The sequence below is a fragment of the Ranitomeya variabilis genome, chromosome 5 (genome assembly GCF_051348905.1).
Source record: "Ranitomeya variabilis isolate aRanVar5 chromosome 5, aRanVar5.hap1, whole genome shotgun sequence".
NCBI classification, from domain to species: Eukaryota; Metazoa; Chordata; class Amphibia; order Anura; family Dendrobatidae; genus Ranitomeya; species Ranitomeya variabilis.
The window spans coordinates 498,501,278-498,517,655 of record NC_135236.1 but is presented as its reverse complement, the minus strand read 5'-3'; the positions used below and the strand labels follow the sequence as shown (position 1 = coordinate 498,517,655).

Here is a 16,378-nt window from a genome sequence, read left to right as displayed (position 1 = left end):
GGCAAGAAATTTGATTATGGGCAGATTTTACCTCCCTTGGCAAGACTTTGGGTTGTGTTGGGGTGCCCTCCGTGAGACCCAGGGAGGGGTTTCATACCAGCCGGGGACTTGTGGTGGACAACAGACTGCCTTTCTTCAGGAGCTCCGATAACAGCGGGGAGGGGGGTGGTGTTGCTTTCTGTCCCACCATCTTTTGCTGGGGAGAGTCGTCCATCACAGGGGTCAACGGGGACTCCAAAGGGGCAGGAGGAGGAGGGGTGTCAGGAATACCAATGAAGGAGGAGACTGGGGTGTTTGGCAAAGACCCCACACTTACCTAGAAAAAAGACAATTTTGTAAACATGCAAGAGATAATAAAATGCAAGTCAGAGCCTATCAAAATGAACAAAAATAGAAGAATTAAGTATACCCCCATGTTTCCCTCCTCGGTGCTATTTGGTGTCAGGTCTCCTAAACCAAACTCTCCACCCGGTGATGAAGATCCAATAGATGTTCGGCCTACTGTGCTTGAACTTCTGCGAGGAATATTCTTAGCTGCTTGACGTGCTGAAAAAGATGACGCATATGTCATTGTAAAATGATGAAAAAACGTTTATATTTACATACAATTTCAGATTTAAACCTTGAAAGAGAGGGCTAGAGTGTTCAGGAACAAACATACATGGACAAATAAGCATGATCAAATAAATCTGTACACATATATTAGACTTATAGCACCACTCCAGTGTTTGTTTGTTTTTTAATTCCAGCCCTGAAGTGGTGCTTCTAATCTAACGTCCTGCACTTAAGTCTTATACTTACCAGCCTCCGTCTTCACCTTCTATCTCTGCAGCTCCCGTCGGTGTCTTGCAGTCTATGACCTGCCGGAAAGCTCCAGTATTTGCTGGGCGACCAATAAAGAGGTCACTTTTCAATGCAAGTTGATGAGAGCCTCATTCTGTCTCTCCTAGTCTTGCATTAAGAGATTGACTGTTAATTCTGATTTCTGGACAGTCAGGAGTTGCAGTCACAAAATGGCGCTGTTGGATTGGAGCTGCACCGATAGAGGGTGAAGACAACGGTAGATAAAAGGTGGATAAGTAAAAGACTATGGTCAAGTGCTGAAATCTAAAAAAAAATGCCGGAGTGGTGCTTAAGTCGGACAAGTCAGCCGATAAAGGTGGGATTAAACACAATCGACAAATTATGTTGGTTGAAGCAGCTCTCTCATAGAAAACACAGGAGTGCTAGGCCGAGAATTCCTGTGTATGGGAGTCGGGAAGATACAAATTGGCAGAATAACACAGTCCAATATGTATTAATCCTAAAAGTAGACTTTACACACAAATGCTTTAAAGGGCCACTGTCACCCCCTCCAGGTGTTATAAACTAAAAGAGCCACCTTGTGCATCAGTAATGCTGCAGTCTAACAAGATGGCTCTTTTAGTTTTTGTTTCTGTTATTCCCACAATAAATGTATTTATAATTTTGCTGAAATACCTCTCTTTGTACCTGGAGGCGGGTCTGAAGCCTCCTCTTAGAAGCGCCCAACTGCCGTCAGTCATCTCTTGTGTTGATTTTCGCCGCCCCCTCAGCGCTGTTATTGTGTGAAATCCGGCGCCTGCGCTCTGCTCTTCTGACTTGCGCAGGCACATAGAGCATTTCCAGTCCTAGCGCTGGTGCCGGGTTCCGTTCTGCGCCTGTGCGGGCAGTGCGGCCACCCTGTTACTGAATCCCCGCCCCGCACTGTGTTATGCATTATGCACAGTGCGGGGCTGGGATTCCTGGGCATGCGCACTGCGCTTGTCAGACGCTCACCAGGTCCCCCGCCTTCCAGCGTTGTTCTGTGTGGCTGTTCCAAACGCCGGCAAGGATACCTGTATATTCCGGCAACGCTGAAAGGCGGGGGACCTGGGGAGCGTCTGACAAGCGCAGTGCGCATGCCCAGGAATCCCAGCCCCGCACTGTGCATAATGCATAACACAGTGCGGGGCGGGGATTCAGTAACAGGGTGGCCGCACTGCCCGCACAGGCGCAGAACGGAACCCGGCACCAGCGCTAGGACGGCAAATGCTCTATGCGCCTGCGCAAGGCAGAAGAGCAGAGCGCAGGCGCCAGATTTCACACAATAACAGCGCTGAGGGGGTGGCGAAAATCAACACAAGAGATGACTGTATAGAAGGAGAACCAAGAGTCAAAACTGGCCAATAGTTTACACAAAAACTTATTTTTATTGACAAAAATCAGTCACATAAACATTAGTGTACCATATTGTAATAAATAATCAGTAAAAAGCACATAGCGACTATATCCATATATACATCAAGAAGAATCGGAATCGGAATCCAGGACTCTTGACAGGACGTTCCTACACATATGGGTAATTCACTTGTGTAATCTGTGATTTATACATTTATGTCGGCGTATTGGGGACATGTGGTGACCCTTAGAATATTGGAGCATATCACTCGGTGTAACCTACACATGCCCTTAAACAGCCAACCCCATGTGTGTATGGTATTATTGTTGCACGCATTATTTAAAATAGTTGATTACCTCTGTTCTGTCTCTGTACCTGGATCTTCTTGATGTATATATGGATATAGTCGCTATGTGCTTTTTACTGATTATTTATTACAATATGGTACACTAATGTTTATGTGACTGATTTTTGTCAATAAAAATAAGTTTTTGTGTAAACTATTGGCCAGTTATGACTCTTGGTTCTCCTTCTATATCGTTATTTGTAATAAGAGTCGCCACAGATATTTATGTGATATTTCTAACGGACGCCTTTTTTGCCGACAAGAGATGACTGACGGCAGTTGGACGCTTCTAAGAGGAGGCTTCAGACCCGCCTCCAGGTACAAAGAGAGGTATTTCAGCAAAATTATAAATACATTTATTGTGGGAATAACAGAACAAAAACTAAAAGAGCCACCTTGTTAGACTGCAGCATTACTGATGCACAGGGTGACTCTTTTAGTTTATAACGCCTGGAGGGGGTGACAGTGGCCCTTTAAAGAGATTTATAGCAGCTGTGAGAAACACTTCTGGGATTATTACATGGAAAATCCTAGTAAGCGACAGTCGAGAATTGGGCGTTGCGGAGGAAAACTATGATTGAGATATATATATATATATATATATATATATATATATATATATATATATATATATATATATATATATATATATATATATATATATATATATATATATATATATATATATATATATATATATATATATTTGAGAAAGGCTCATTTGTAGCCGAAACGTCGCCCAGACATGTGGGTTGCTTAAGATCCTGCATATTTTCCCACTGAAACAATGGAGTGCTGCCTCTTTCTTGGAATTCTATGAAGTTTGGATAATCATTGGACAGATTGTCTAGGGGCCTTGCACCCGAAGATAAGTATTATACTGTGCTGTTCCTTTTTTTGCCTACATTTCTGTTCTTAATCTTCTGTTTCTCTATGTCTACTTTGTCTCATATTACAAACAGAAATATATAAAAAAATATTCACTGCCACTCCCTCCTTCTCACTATCCAGTGCCAGAGCCTCTTCCCCCTGCCCTGTGGGAAAGAACACTTAAATATTATTTAACCCCATCCCCAATTGGCAGCCAAAACTAGGACACAGCACAATGTTAATCCCTTAAGGATGTTTGCGAGTCTCTTTAAATTGGCAACATTTTCTGTATAGTCCTACAACAAAAATGGAAAGAATCCACTACTCTTATTTTTGTCATTCACATCTAGATTTAGTGTTCCTTTATTAAGATGTTTTAAAGCCCAACCTTGGTAAGCAGCATCAGTTGCCTTCTTTTTCATGTCTGCTTCTTCCTCTTCCTGTTTTTTTTTGCTACAATATGTGGAGAGCAAAAAGATTCTTTTAAACAGAGTAAGTGCATTTGCTGATTAAGTTACAAAAAAAAAGAAAAAAAAAAAGAAGAAAGACATGATGGAAGAAAACAGAAAAACTTACGTTACAACATTGTTCCACAGTTCATCCAATTTGCTGTCCATGTGGCCACTCTGAATTAGCTCTGCTTCTTTCTTCAACTTTCTAGAAATAAAAAAAAGATATATTATTTGATTATATACCAAACAGATCAAATATTCCGGTGATCCAGAAGCATGTAAACATTACCCCCTTCGCCCCGAAGACAGTTTTCACCTACATGACCAGGCCAATTTTCACAATTCTGACCACTGTCACTTCATGATAACATATTGTACTTCATGTTAGTGGTAAAATTTCTTTGACATGACTTGCATTTATTTGTGAAAGAAAAAAAAAACGGAAATTTGGCGAAAACTTCACAATTTTCAAACTTTTAGTTTTTATGCCCTTAAATCAGAGAGTCATATCACACAAAATAGTTAATAAATAACATTTCCAAAAATGCTACTTTACATCAGCATCACATAACCCTTATAACTTCCTAGCAAAAAAAAGTTAAAAGTTGACCAGCGATTTCTCATTTATACAACAAAATTTGCAAAACAATTTTTTTTTTCTTTGGACCACATCACATTTTAAGTGACTTTTTAAGGGGCCTATATGACAGAAAATACCCAAAAGTGACACCATTCTAAGGCTATGTGCACATGTCAGGATTATTTGCAGAAATTTCCTGAACAAAACTGGACTTTTTCCCGCAGGAAATCCGCATGCTTTTTTTGCGAGTTTTTAGTGCGTTTTTCTTGCATTTTTTGTGCGGATTTTTCAGCGATTTTTTCCGGAGCTTCCCAATGCAATAAATAGCAGGAAATCCAAAAAAAATCCGCAAAATTAATGAACATGCTGCGTTTTTTTTGCGGAAAAAAAACGCAATATATGCACAAAAATTGCGGATTGCATTCCATTAATAGGATGCTTAATGGATGTGTTTTTTTCGTGGTTTTAGCGCGAAAAAACGCAGAAAATCCGGAACGTGTGCACACAGCCTAAAAACTGTACCCTTGAAGGTACTCAAAACCATATCATGAAGTTTATCAACCCTTCAGGTGCTTCACAATTTTTGGAATGTGGAGGGAAAAAAATAAACATTTAATTTTCTTTCATAAAAAATTTCCTTTAGACTTATTCTTTTTTTACTTTAGCAAGGGTAACAGGAGAAAATGGACAATACAATTGATTGTGCAATTTCTCCTGAGCATACCGATACCACATATATACAAAACTACTGTTTAGGCGCACGGCAAAGCTCGGAAGGGAAGGAGCACCATTTCACTTTTTGAATTTAAAATTTGCTGGCATAATTAGCAGACGTCATGCTGCGTTTGAAGAGCCTCTGATGTGCCTAAATACTGGAAACTCCCAGCAAGTGACACCATTTTGGAAACTAGACCCCTTAGGGAACTTATCTAGATGTGTATCGAACACCTTGAACCCACAGGTAATTCTTTAACTTTAAGCCAAAACAAACAAAAAATCTAATTTTTCACCACAAAAAAAGTTTTTTAGCTCCAAATTTTGTATTTTCACAAGGGTGACAGGAAAAAATGGACCAGAAAATTTCTCCTGAGATCACCGATAGCCCATATATCATCGAAATCTACTTTTGAGGCACAGTGCAAAGCTCAGAAGGGAAGAAACACCATTATTACAGTACAGATTCTGCTGCACTTGTTTGAGGGTGCCATGTTACATTGGCAGAGCACCTGAGGTGCCAACACAGCAGAACCCACCATAAATGACCCCATTTTACAAAGTAAACCTCTCAATGAATTCATCTACGGGTGCAGTGATTATATTAACTCCACAGGTCTGTCACAGACTTTTATACCATTGAGCAGTGAAGATAAAATAATTTACATTTTTACCATCAAAATTGTGTGTTAGCCCCATGTTTTAGATTTTCATACTGGGAAATTGGTAAAAATGGCACCCAAGACTTTGTCCTGTTGACTAGCCATCCATAACAGGACAGGGTGTCGAGAACAATGGCAAAACTTTCCTGGGCCTGAGAAAAGGATGGAGCTTTGATGAGGATGTCGTCGAGATACGGGATGAGCACTAGGCTTCTGATCCGCAGAATGGCAATTAAAGCTGCCACGATTTTTGTGAAAACCCTGGGAGCGGTTGTGAGCCCGAACAGCAGGGTGACGAACTGAAAGTGGTGTTGCTGCACCGCAAAGCGCAGGAATCTCTGATGCCCTGTTAAGATAGGGACATGGAGTTAAGCGTCCTGGATGTCTATGGAGCACAAAAAACAGGATTTTTGTTTGCTTACTGTAAAATCTGTTTCTCGGAGCCATCATTGGGGGACACAGGAACCATGGGTGTATGCTGCTGCCACTAGGAGACTGACACTATGCACAAAAAAGTTAGCTCCTCCTCTGCAGTGTACACCCCACCGACTGGCATTATGAACTTCAGTTAGTGAGAAAGCAGTAGGAGAAAAAACAATAAGGTTGAAATAACAACCACAAAGATGAGAACTGTAAACATGAGAACAGTCTTAGAACATGGAAACACAGAAACTGCACAACATGGGAGGGTGCTGTGTCCCCCAATGAAGGCTCTGAGAAACAGATTTTACGGTAAGCAACCAAAAATCCTGTTTTCTCTATCGCCTCTCATTGGGGGACACATGAACCATGGGACGTCCCAAATAAGTCCCTGGGGTGGGAAAAAACAGAATTCCATCAGGTCAGAGGACTCACCACTGCCGCCTGCAGGATCCTTCTGCCTAGGCTGGCGTCCGCCGAAGCATAGGTTTGGACCTTGTAAGATTTTGCGAACGTGTGGATGGAAGACCAGGTTGCCGCTTTGCAAAGCCGTAGGGCGGAAGCCCTGTGGCGTACCGCCCAGGAAGCGCCGACTGCCCGGGTAGAGTGAGCCTTTATCCCAGGAGGGGGCACTCTGTTGACCCGGTAAGCCTCCAAAATTGTCGTTCTGATGCAGCGAGCAATAGTCGCCTTGGAAGCTGGCAGGCCTCTATGCGTGCCATCAGGGATGACGAAAAGAGAATCCGTCTTCCGAAAAGCGGCCGTTCTAGCCAGGGAGATCCTCACTGCCCTGAAGACGTCCAGCTTGTTCAACGATTGCTCCAGAGGATGAGTCGGAGCTGGACAAAAGGAAGGTAGAACGAAGTCCTCGTTGAATTGGAAGGTGAAAACCACCTTGGGAAGGAAGGAAGGCGGAGGCCTGAGGACCACCTTGTACTGGTGGATGACCAAGAAAGGAGGTCGGCAAGAAACGGCCGCCAACTCGTAAACGCGGCAGATCGAAGTGATGGCCACAAGAAAAGCCACCTTCCATGATAGCAACTGACAGGGAAAACTCCCTGAGAGGCTCAAAGGGGGGACCCCCTCAGAACGTCCAGCACAAGCTTTAAATCCCATGAATCCACAGGGCCCTGTACGGAGGGACAGCGTGGGCTACTCCTTGAAGGAAGGAAGGTAGGAAGGAAGGAAGGTAGGAAGGAAGGAAGGAAGGATCTAACCTGTGGCTGAGATGATAACGCCTTCTGAAAGGGAAGGAGAGTGCAGAAACCTGGCCCTTTAGGGAACTAAGAGCGAAGCCCGAATCCAGTCCTGCTTGAAGGAAAGCCAAAAGGGAAGGCAGGGAAAAGGACATGGGTGAAAAGCGGTTGGACTCGTACCAACGGAAGTAAGCCTTCCAGGTACGATAGTAGATCCTGGAAGACGAAGGCTTCCTAGCCTGGATAATAGTGTGAATCATCCGGACCGAAAGGCCGGACGCTCTTAGAACTGCGGTGTCAACAGCCACGCTATTAAACTGAGCGACCGAGAATTCAGGTGGCAGATCGGACCCAGATCGGACCCTGAGACAGCAGATCGGGTCAGTCTAGAAGGCACAAGGGGGCGTCCGCGAGAAGATTGACGATCTCCGCAAACCAAGATCTCCTGGGCCAATCCGGGGCGATCAGAATGACCGGCACCCTTTCCGCCTTGATCTTTTTCAACAGCTTGGAAAGGGAAGGGGTGGGAACAGATAGGGGAGCACGAACTGCGACCAAGGAATGGCCAGAGCGTCAACACCACTGCGAAAGGATCGCGGAACCTTAGGACGACCCGAGGGACCTTCCTGTTCAATCGGGACGCCGTGAGGTCCTTTTCCGGAGTCCCCCATCGAAGAGAAATCCGATGGGAGACCTCCTGAAGTGAGGACCATTCCCCTGCCGTGAGGCCCTCGCAGATGAGGAAGTCGGCGGCCTAAATGTCCACGCCGGGGACATGCACCGCGGATCTCACCAGGACCGTTGCCTCTGCCCAAAGGAGAAAAACCTCAGCCGAGAACTCCGAGTCCACCCCTGGTGGTTGACATATGCCACTGCTGTGGCATGGTCTGTCTGGATTTGAATTGGCAGACTCCTGAGAATCCTTACCCAGTGAAGAAAAGACAGAAAGATGCTCCGGAACTCTAGGACATTGATCGGCAGAGGACTCCTGCGCCGACCAACGACCCTGAAAAATCAGGTGACAAAGCCCCGCGCCCAGCCGAGCAGGCTGGCGTAAGTCGTCACCACCTGCCAGAGAACTGGAAGGAAGGATCTACTCTGAAGGATCTGCTCTGGGATATGAGAGGTGACCTCGGCCACCAGTCGAGGAACCGTTTGACACGGGAAGAAAGCCGGATCGGACGATGCAGGGAGAAGACAGACCTGTCCCCCTGTGATAGAAAAGCCCGCTGAAGAGGTCTTGAATGAAATGGGCGAAGGGAAATCGCTTCCGATGTTGCAACCAACCTCCCCAGGACCTTCATGGCCCATCGGAAAGAAGGGAAGCCGAGAACTCTGGAGCAAGCGAACTTCCCGACGAAGGAAGGATATCTTGCCTTTGGGAAGGAAGACTCTGGTCCGACAAATGTTGAAGAACATGCCCAGAAATACGAGGCACTGAGAAGGAACAAGACAGGACTTCTTCCTGTTGACGAGCCACCTGAAATGGACTAGAGTGTCGGGGACGATGGATAGACTTTCGGAAGCCTAAAACCAAAATTCCTGAGCCTCCATGGAAGCGATTACTGAACGAGGGGATTCCATCCTGAAGTGACTCAGATGAAACTTCTTGTTCAGCAATTTGAGATGCAGGCTGGGATGAACCTTGTCGTCCTTTTTTGGTACAAGGAGATTCGAAGAGAAGCCTGTGAACCGTTCCTGTTCAAGGACAGGAACGATTACCCTGGATTTAGAAACAATGGCTGCAAAATAAACCCGGGACTAGAGCGGGGTCTCTTGGAGGTCGGGATTAACCCCTTCCCGACCCATGACGCCTATGTGGCGTCATGGAATAATCGCGTCCCTGCAGATCGGGTGAAAGGGTTAACTCCTATTTTACCCGATCTGCAGGGAGAGGGGGAGTTGTACTTCAGCACAGGGGGGGTGGCTTTGCCCCCACATGGCTACGATCGCTCTGATTGGCTGTTGAAAGTGAAACTGCCAATCAGAGCGATTTGTAATATTTCACCTAAAAAACTGGTGAAATATTACAATCCAGCCATGGCTGATGCTGCAATATCATCGGCCATGGCTGGAAAACCTGAAGTGACCCCCCCCACCCCACCGATCGCCCCCCCAGTGCTCCGTTATGGGGTCCGGTCCCCTCCGTCCTGTGCTCCGCTCCCCCGTCCTCCTGCCCGCTCCCCCCTGCTCCTATGTCACCCCCCCGTGCTCCGACGCACCCCCCGTGCCCCGATCTCCCCCCCCTTATACTTACCGAGGCTCCCGGTGCCCGTCCGCCTCCACCATGGGCGCCGCCATCTTCCAAAATGGCGGGCGCATGCTCAGTGCGCCCGCCGAATCTGCCGGCCGGCAGATTCATTACAAAGTACATTTTGATCAATGTGGTAGGTTCTATCACAGCGATCAAAATAAAAAAAATAATAAATAAACCCCCCCCTTTATCACCCCCATAGGTAGGGACAATAATAAAATAAAGAAAATATATTTTTTTCTTTTTCCACTAGGGTTAGGGTTAGAACTAGGGGTAGGGTTAGGGTTAGGGGTAGGGTTAGGGTTACGGGTAGGGTTAGGGTTAGGGTTATGGCATGTGCACACAGTGCGGATTTGGCTGCGGATCCGCAGCGGATTGGCCGCTGCGAATTCGTAGCAGTTTTCCATCAGGTTTACAGTACCATGTACACCTATGGAAAACCAAATCCGCTGTGCCCATGGTGCGGAAAATTCCGTGCAGAAACGCTGCGTTGTATTTTCCGCAGCATGTCAATTCTTTGTGCGGATTCCGCAGCGTTTTACACCTGTTCCTCAATAGGAATCCGCAGGTGAAATCCGCACAAAAAAACACTGGAAATCTGCTGTAAATCCGCAGGTAAAACGCAGTGCCTTTTACCTGCAGATTTTTCAAAAATCGTGCGGAAAAATCTCACATGAATCCGCAACGTGGGCACATAGCCTTAGGGTTAGGGTTGGAATTAGAGTTAGGGTTGGAATTAGGGCTAGGGTTGGAAATAGGGTTAAGATTAGGCTTGTGGTTAGGGTTACGGATAGGGTTAGGGGTGCGTTGGGATTACAGTTGTGGTTAGGGTTGGGATTAGGGTTAGGGTTGGGATTAGGGTTAGGATTGGAATTAGGGTTACGGGTGTGTTGCGGTTAGGGTTGTGGTTAGGGGTGTGTTGGGGTTAGGGTTGTGATTAGGGTTATGGCTACAGTTGGGATTAGGATTAGGGGTGTGTTGGGGTTAGTGTTGAAGTTAGAATTGAGGGGTTTCCACTGTTTAGGCACATCAGGGGTCTCCAAACTCAACATGGCGCCACCATTGATTCCAGCCAATCTTGCGTTCAAAAAGTCAAATGGTGCTCCCTCCCTTCCAAGCCCCGACGTGCACCCAAACAGTGGTTTACCCCCCACATTTGGGGTACCAGCGTACTCAGGACAAACTGGGCAACAACTGTTGGGGTCCAATTTCTCCTGTTACCCTTGCAAAAATAAAAAATTACTTGCTAAAACATAATTTTTGAGGAAAGAACAATTATTTTTTATTTTCACGGCTCTGCGTTATAAACTTCTGTGAAGCACTTGGGGGTAGAAAGTGCTCACCACACATCTAGATAAGTTCCTTCGGGGGTTTAGTTTCCAAAATGGGGTCACTTGTGGGGTGTTTCTACTGTTTAGGCACATCAGGGGCTCTGCAAATGCAACGTGATGCCCGCAGACCATTCCATCAAAGTCTGCATTTCAAATGTCACTACTTCCTTTCCGAGCCCTGATGTGTGCCCAAACAGTGGTTTACCCCCACATATGGGGTACCAGCACACTCACAACAAACTGGGCAACAAATATTGGGGCCCAATTTCTCCTGTTACCCTTGTGAAAATAAAAAATTGCTTGCTAAAACATCTTTTTTGAGGAAAGAAAAATGATTTTTTATTTTCACTGCTCTGCGTTGTAAACTTCTGTGAAGCACTTGGGGGTTGAACGTGCTCACCACACATCTAGATAAGTTCCTTGGGGGGTCTAGTTTCCAAAATGGGGTCACTTGTGGGGGGTTTCTACTGTTTAGGCATATCAGGGGCTCTGCAAACGTAACATGATGCCCGCAGACCATTCCATCAAAGTCTGCATTCCAAAACGTCACTACTTCCCTTCCGACCCCCGGCATGTGCCCAAACAGGGGTTTACCCCCATATATGGGGTATCAGCGTACTCAGGAGAAACTGGACAACAACTTTTGGGTCCAATTTCTCCTGTTACTCTTGCAAAAATAAAAAATTCTGGGCTAAAAAAATATTTTTGAGGAAAGGAAACACATTTATTATTTTCACGGCTCTGAGTTATAAACTTCTGTGAAGCACTTGGGGGTTCAAAGTGCTCACTACACGTCTAGATAAGTTCCCTTGGGGGTTTGGTTTCCAAAATGGAGTCACTTGTGGGGAGTTCCTACTGTTTAGGCACATCAGGGGCTCTGCAAAAGCAACCTGACGCCCGCAGAGCATTCCATCAAAGTCTGCATTTCAAAACGTCACTACTTCCCTTCCGAACCCCGACGTGTGCCAAAACAGTGGTTTACCCCCTCACCATTTTCAGTTTCAGGAGAAACTGGACAACAACTTTTGGGGTCCAATTTCTCCTGTTATCCTTGGAAAAATAAAAAATTGTGGGCTAAAAAATCATTTTTGAGGAAAGAAAAATTATTTTTTATTTTCACGGCTCTGCGTTATAAACTTCTGTGAAGCACCTGGGGGTTATAAGTGCTCACTATGCATCTAGATAAGTTCCTTGGGGGGTCTAGTTTCCAAAATGGGGTCACTTGTAGGGGATCTCCAATGTTTAGGCACACAGGGGCTCTCCAAACGCGACATGGTGTCCGCCAACGATTGGAGCTAATTTTCCATTCAAAAAGTCAAATGGCACGCCTCCCCTTCCGAGCCTTGCCGTGCACCCAAACAGTGGTTTACCCCCACATATGAGGTATCGGCGTACTCAGGAGAAATTGCCCAACAAATTTTAGGATCCATTTTATCCTGTTGCCTATGTGAAAATGAAAGAATTGAGGCTAAAAGAAATTTTGTGTGAAAAAAAAGTACTTTTTCATTTTTGCGGATCAATTTGTGAAGCACCTGGGGGTTTAAAGTGCTCACTATGCCTCTAGATAAGTTCCTTGGGGGGTCTAGTTTCCAAAATGGGGTCACTTGTGGAGGAGCTCCAATGTTTAGGCACACAGGGGCATTCCAAAAGCGACATGGTGTCCGCTAACGATGGAGATAATTTTTCATTCAAAAAGTCAAATGGCGCTCCTTCCCTTCCGAGCCTTACCATGTGCCCAAACAGTGGTTTACCCCCACATGTGAGGTATCGGTGTACTCAGGAAAAATTGCCCAACAAAATTTAGGATCCATTTTATCCTGTTGCCCATGTGAAAATGAAAAAATTGAGGCTAAAATAATATTTTGGGGAAAAAAAAAGTACTTTTTCATTTTTACGGATCAATTTGTGAAGCACCTGGGGGTTTAAAGTGCTCACTATGCTTCTAGATAAGTTCCTTGGGGGGTCTAGTTTCCAAAATGGGGTCACTTGTGGGGGAGCTCCAATGTTTAGGCACACGGGGGCTCTCCAAACGCGACATGGTGTCTGCTAAAGATTGGAGCAAATTTTTCATTCAAAAAGTCAAATGGCGCTCCTTCCCTTCCGAGCCCTGCCGAGCGCCCAAACAGTGGTTTACCCCCACATATGAGGTATCAGCGTACTCAGGACAAATTGGACAACAACGTCCGTTGTCCAGTTTCTCCTTTTACCCTTGGGAAAATAAAAAAATTGTTGCTAAAAGATCATTTTTGTGACTAAAAAGTTAAATGTTCATTTTTTACTTCCATGTTGCTTCTGCTGCTGTGAAACACCTGAAGGGTTAATAAACTTCTTGAATGTGGTTTTGAGCACCTTGAGGGGTGCAGTTTTTAGAATGGTGTCACTTTTGGGTATTTTCAGCCATATAGAACCCTCAAAATGACTTCAAATGTGAGGTGGTCCCTAAAAAAAATGGTTTTGTAAATTTTGTTGTAAAAGTGAGAAATCACTGGTCAAATTTTAACCCTTATAACTTCCTAGCAAAAAAAAAAATTGTTTCCAAAATTGTGCTGATGTAAAGTAGACATGTGGGAAACGTTATTTATTAACTATTTTGTGTCACATAACTCTCTGGTTTAACAGAATAAAAATTCAAAATGTGAAAATTGCGAAATTTTCAAAATTTTCGCCAAATTTCCGTTTTTTTCACAAATAAACTCAGAAATTATCGACCTAAATTTACCACTAACATGAAGCCCAATATGTCACGAAAAAACAATCTCAGAATCGCTAGGATCCGTTGAAGCGTTCCTGAGTTATTACCTCATAAAGGGACACTGGTCAGAATTGCAAAAAACGGCAAGGTCATGAAGGGGTTAAAAGAAACGATCCCGGGGCCGTGAAATGAATCTATTTTGTATCCAGAGGATACAAGTTCCCTGACCCATGCATCCTCTACTGAGGAGACCCAGACGTCCCTGAGGAAGAGGAGACAGCTGCCCAGCCTGGGAAACGGGCTGGGGTCTAGTCGTGAGTCATGCCTAAAAAGGATATCTGCTGGGCTGGGACAGGAGATGACTTGCTTAAGTTTAATCAGCCAGCCCAGGCGAGAAAGGGTATCGCAAGTAATGTGAACAGAGACCTCGCAATCGTGGAAGGATGGACCTTTGACCAAATGTTCATCAAGGTAGGGCAGAATGACCATGCCTCAAGAGTATAACATGGACATAACGGCTGCCATGACCTTTGTGAACACTCTGGGAACCGTGGCGAGGCCGAAAGGCAGGGTCGTGAAAAAGAAATGATGGTCGTGTATGGCAAAGCGCAGGAATCTCTGGTGGGGAGGAAAGATCGGGACATGTAGTTAAGAGTCTCGGATGTCGATGGATGCCAAAAACTCTCCTTCTTCCATAGAAGCGATGACTGAACGTAGAGATTCCATGCAAAAATGATGAACCTTGACAAACTTGTTTAGAAGTTTGAGGTCTAGAATTGGTCTCACCTTTCCTTTCTTTTTTGGGACCACGAAAAGGTTCGAGTAGAAACCCTGAAACTTTTCTTTTTCCTGAACGGGTACAATGACACCATCATGACGCAATGCGTCTATGGCTCTTGTAAAGGCGTTTGCCCTTACCTCGGATTTTGGAGGATGGGAATGGAAGAAACGTGTTGGGGGACATGTAGAAAAATCGATCTTGTATCCGGACGAGACCAGGTCTCTGACCCATTCGTCGTGGACGAGGGTCAGCCAGGCCTGAGTGAACGGAAATAGGCGACTACTCGCCCTGCCGATGTCGACCGGACAGCGCCAAGAGTCAGCGGGCGCTCCGAAACCTAGGTCCCTTAGATCTCTAACTGTTTAGGGCGAGATTTCCATTGTCGACTAGGTCTGTAGGAGACTCGAGAACCTCTGTCCCTGTGTGGGGAGCATCCTGACCCAGGGGAGGTAGTGACGGTGGACCAGCCCGGGTTGGAGCGAAAGGATTGGAAACGGAACTGTTTTTCTTCTAAAAGGAGGCCTAAGCCTCTGCTGAGGAAGAAATTTACACTTTCCTCACGTGGCATCAGAAATAAGCTGATCCAGCTTCTCACCAAATAAGGGACCACTCTGGTAAGGCAGATCTATTAAGGACTTTTTGGACGCAGAGTCTGCTTTCCACTCTCTGAACCATAATGCTCTTCTGATCGTGACTGCGCTCGCTGCCCATAGAGCAGAACAGCCAGCTGCGTCCAAAGATGCGTGTATCAGGTAATCTCCAGCCGAAGAAATTTGACTGGCAAGATATACTGCTATACTTCGACACAGCCGAAAAAGAATATTTCGCTTCAAGAGACTTTTGTCCTGTGAAGCGTTGTCCGGTCGCTCCCTGTGACGATTGAGTATGGCCGTAAACTCAGGGTGAACTGCAAAGGTCTTATGGGGACGTTTAGCCCCCTTAAAAGACACAGATTGATCCGAAACGGAGTCAGATTTCTCTTCAACGTTTAATGAGAGATTGACCACCTCAATCAGCGAATCCACCGTTTTCTGGAAGTCTGGCAAATCCAGGTCCAAGGAGCCGTCCGATTCGTACTCAGATTCGCGTTCGCTACTGACCCCTGGAGAGGGAGAGCGAGAAGCAGAACTCGCAAATGAGAATGCACGTAAATGCTCTGGGGAAGTGCTGCGGATCCTTTTCCTAGACACCTGTAGATTTCTAGAGTGCTCTCGGGCACTGCTGACCGACTGCTCCCGTATGGGAGAGGGTCCACTTATGTCAGACCTGCGAATACTCCGATTCCTGAAAGAATCATATTGCTTTGGCCAGAGAAGCCATGGATTGTGACAATGATGAAGCCCACTCAGGGGGGTCTAGGCACACTGGGCTCAGTGGCTCCTGAGGGCATTTGGGGTCACAGGCATTGCGGCGGCAAAGTCTGAGCCTTAGGAAACGCAGACTGGCAGGAGGTACATGAAGTGGAGAAAACTGCAATAGCCTTGTTAGCCTTTTTAGATGCTTTAGGCTGGGACATTGTACCCTTCTATGTATTCCCTTTAAAAACTTGGGGAATTCCTGCAGTGAAAAAAGGTTACAGCAGGGAGGAGGAGGGTGGTCTAGAGTAGCGCTCCCTTACCCAGATCCTGTGTCCCCAGGTCCTTCTGCGTGGCACTGTAGCTGCTGAGCCTCCCCAGAGAGTGCGGACGCCGCGGTGAGTTGCCTCATAGACCGCTGCTGGATGCCGCTGTGTCTGGAGGGTCCGTGGGAGAAGAGGAGATGGCCGCCGAGATTTGGAGAGCCAAAAAAGTAGGCAGAGCCGCCGTGATGAGTCATAGCGGGGGCGGAGTTACACAATGTGTCCAAGCAGAGAACCGAAGCCGGGAACTAAATTTATCGGCGTCGATACCGGAAGGGCCAGG

The 16,378-nt window shown here is 45.8% G+C and overlaps 1 protein-coding gene across 4 annotated transcripts in view; it reads right to left on the bottom strand.

Annotated features, from left to right (window-relative positions):
* The window catches only part of BRD8 (bromodomain containing 8), a 134,802-nt gene that overhangs the window by 98,250 nt on the left and 20,174 nt on the right, over positions 1-16,378 (bottom strand). For 3 of the 4 annotated variants that reach the window (XM_077265671.1, XM_077265672.1, XM_077265673.1), the window contains exons 6-9: positions 3,972-4,052; positions 3,784-3,848; positions 410-546; positions 98-316 (exon numbers count right to left, since the gene is read on the bottom strand). In XM_077265671.1, coding sequence (XP_077121786.1) covers positions 98-316; positions 410-546; positions 3,784-3,848; positions 3,972-4,052 — 502 coding nt within the window. The remainder of the gene's footprint in view (positions 1-97; positions 317-409; positions 547-3,783; positions 3,849-3,971; positions 4,053-16,378) is intronic. The other variant, XM_077265674.1, reaches the window with a different exon arrangement.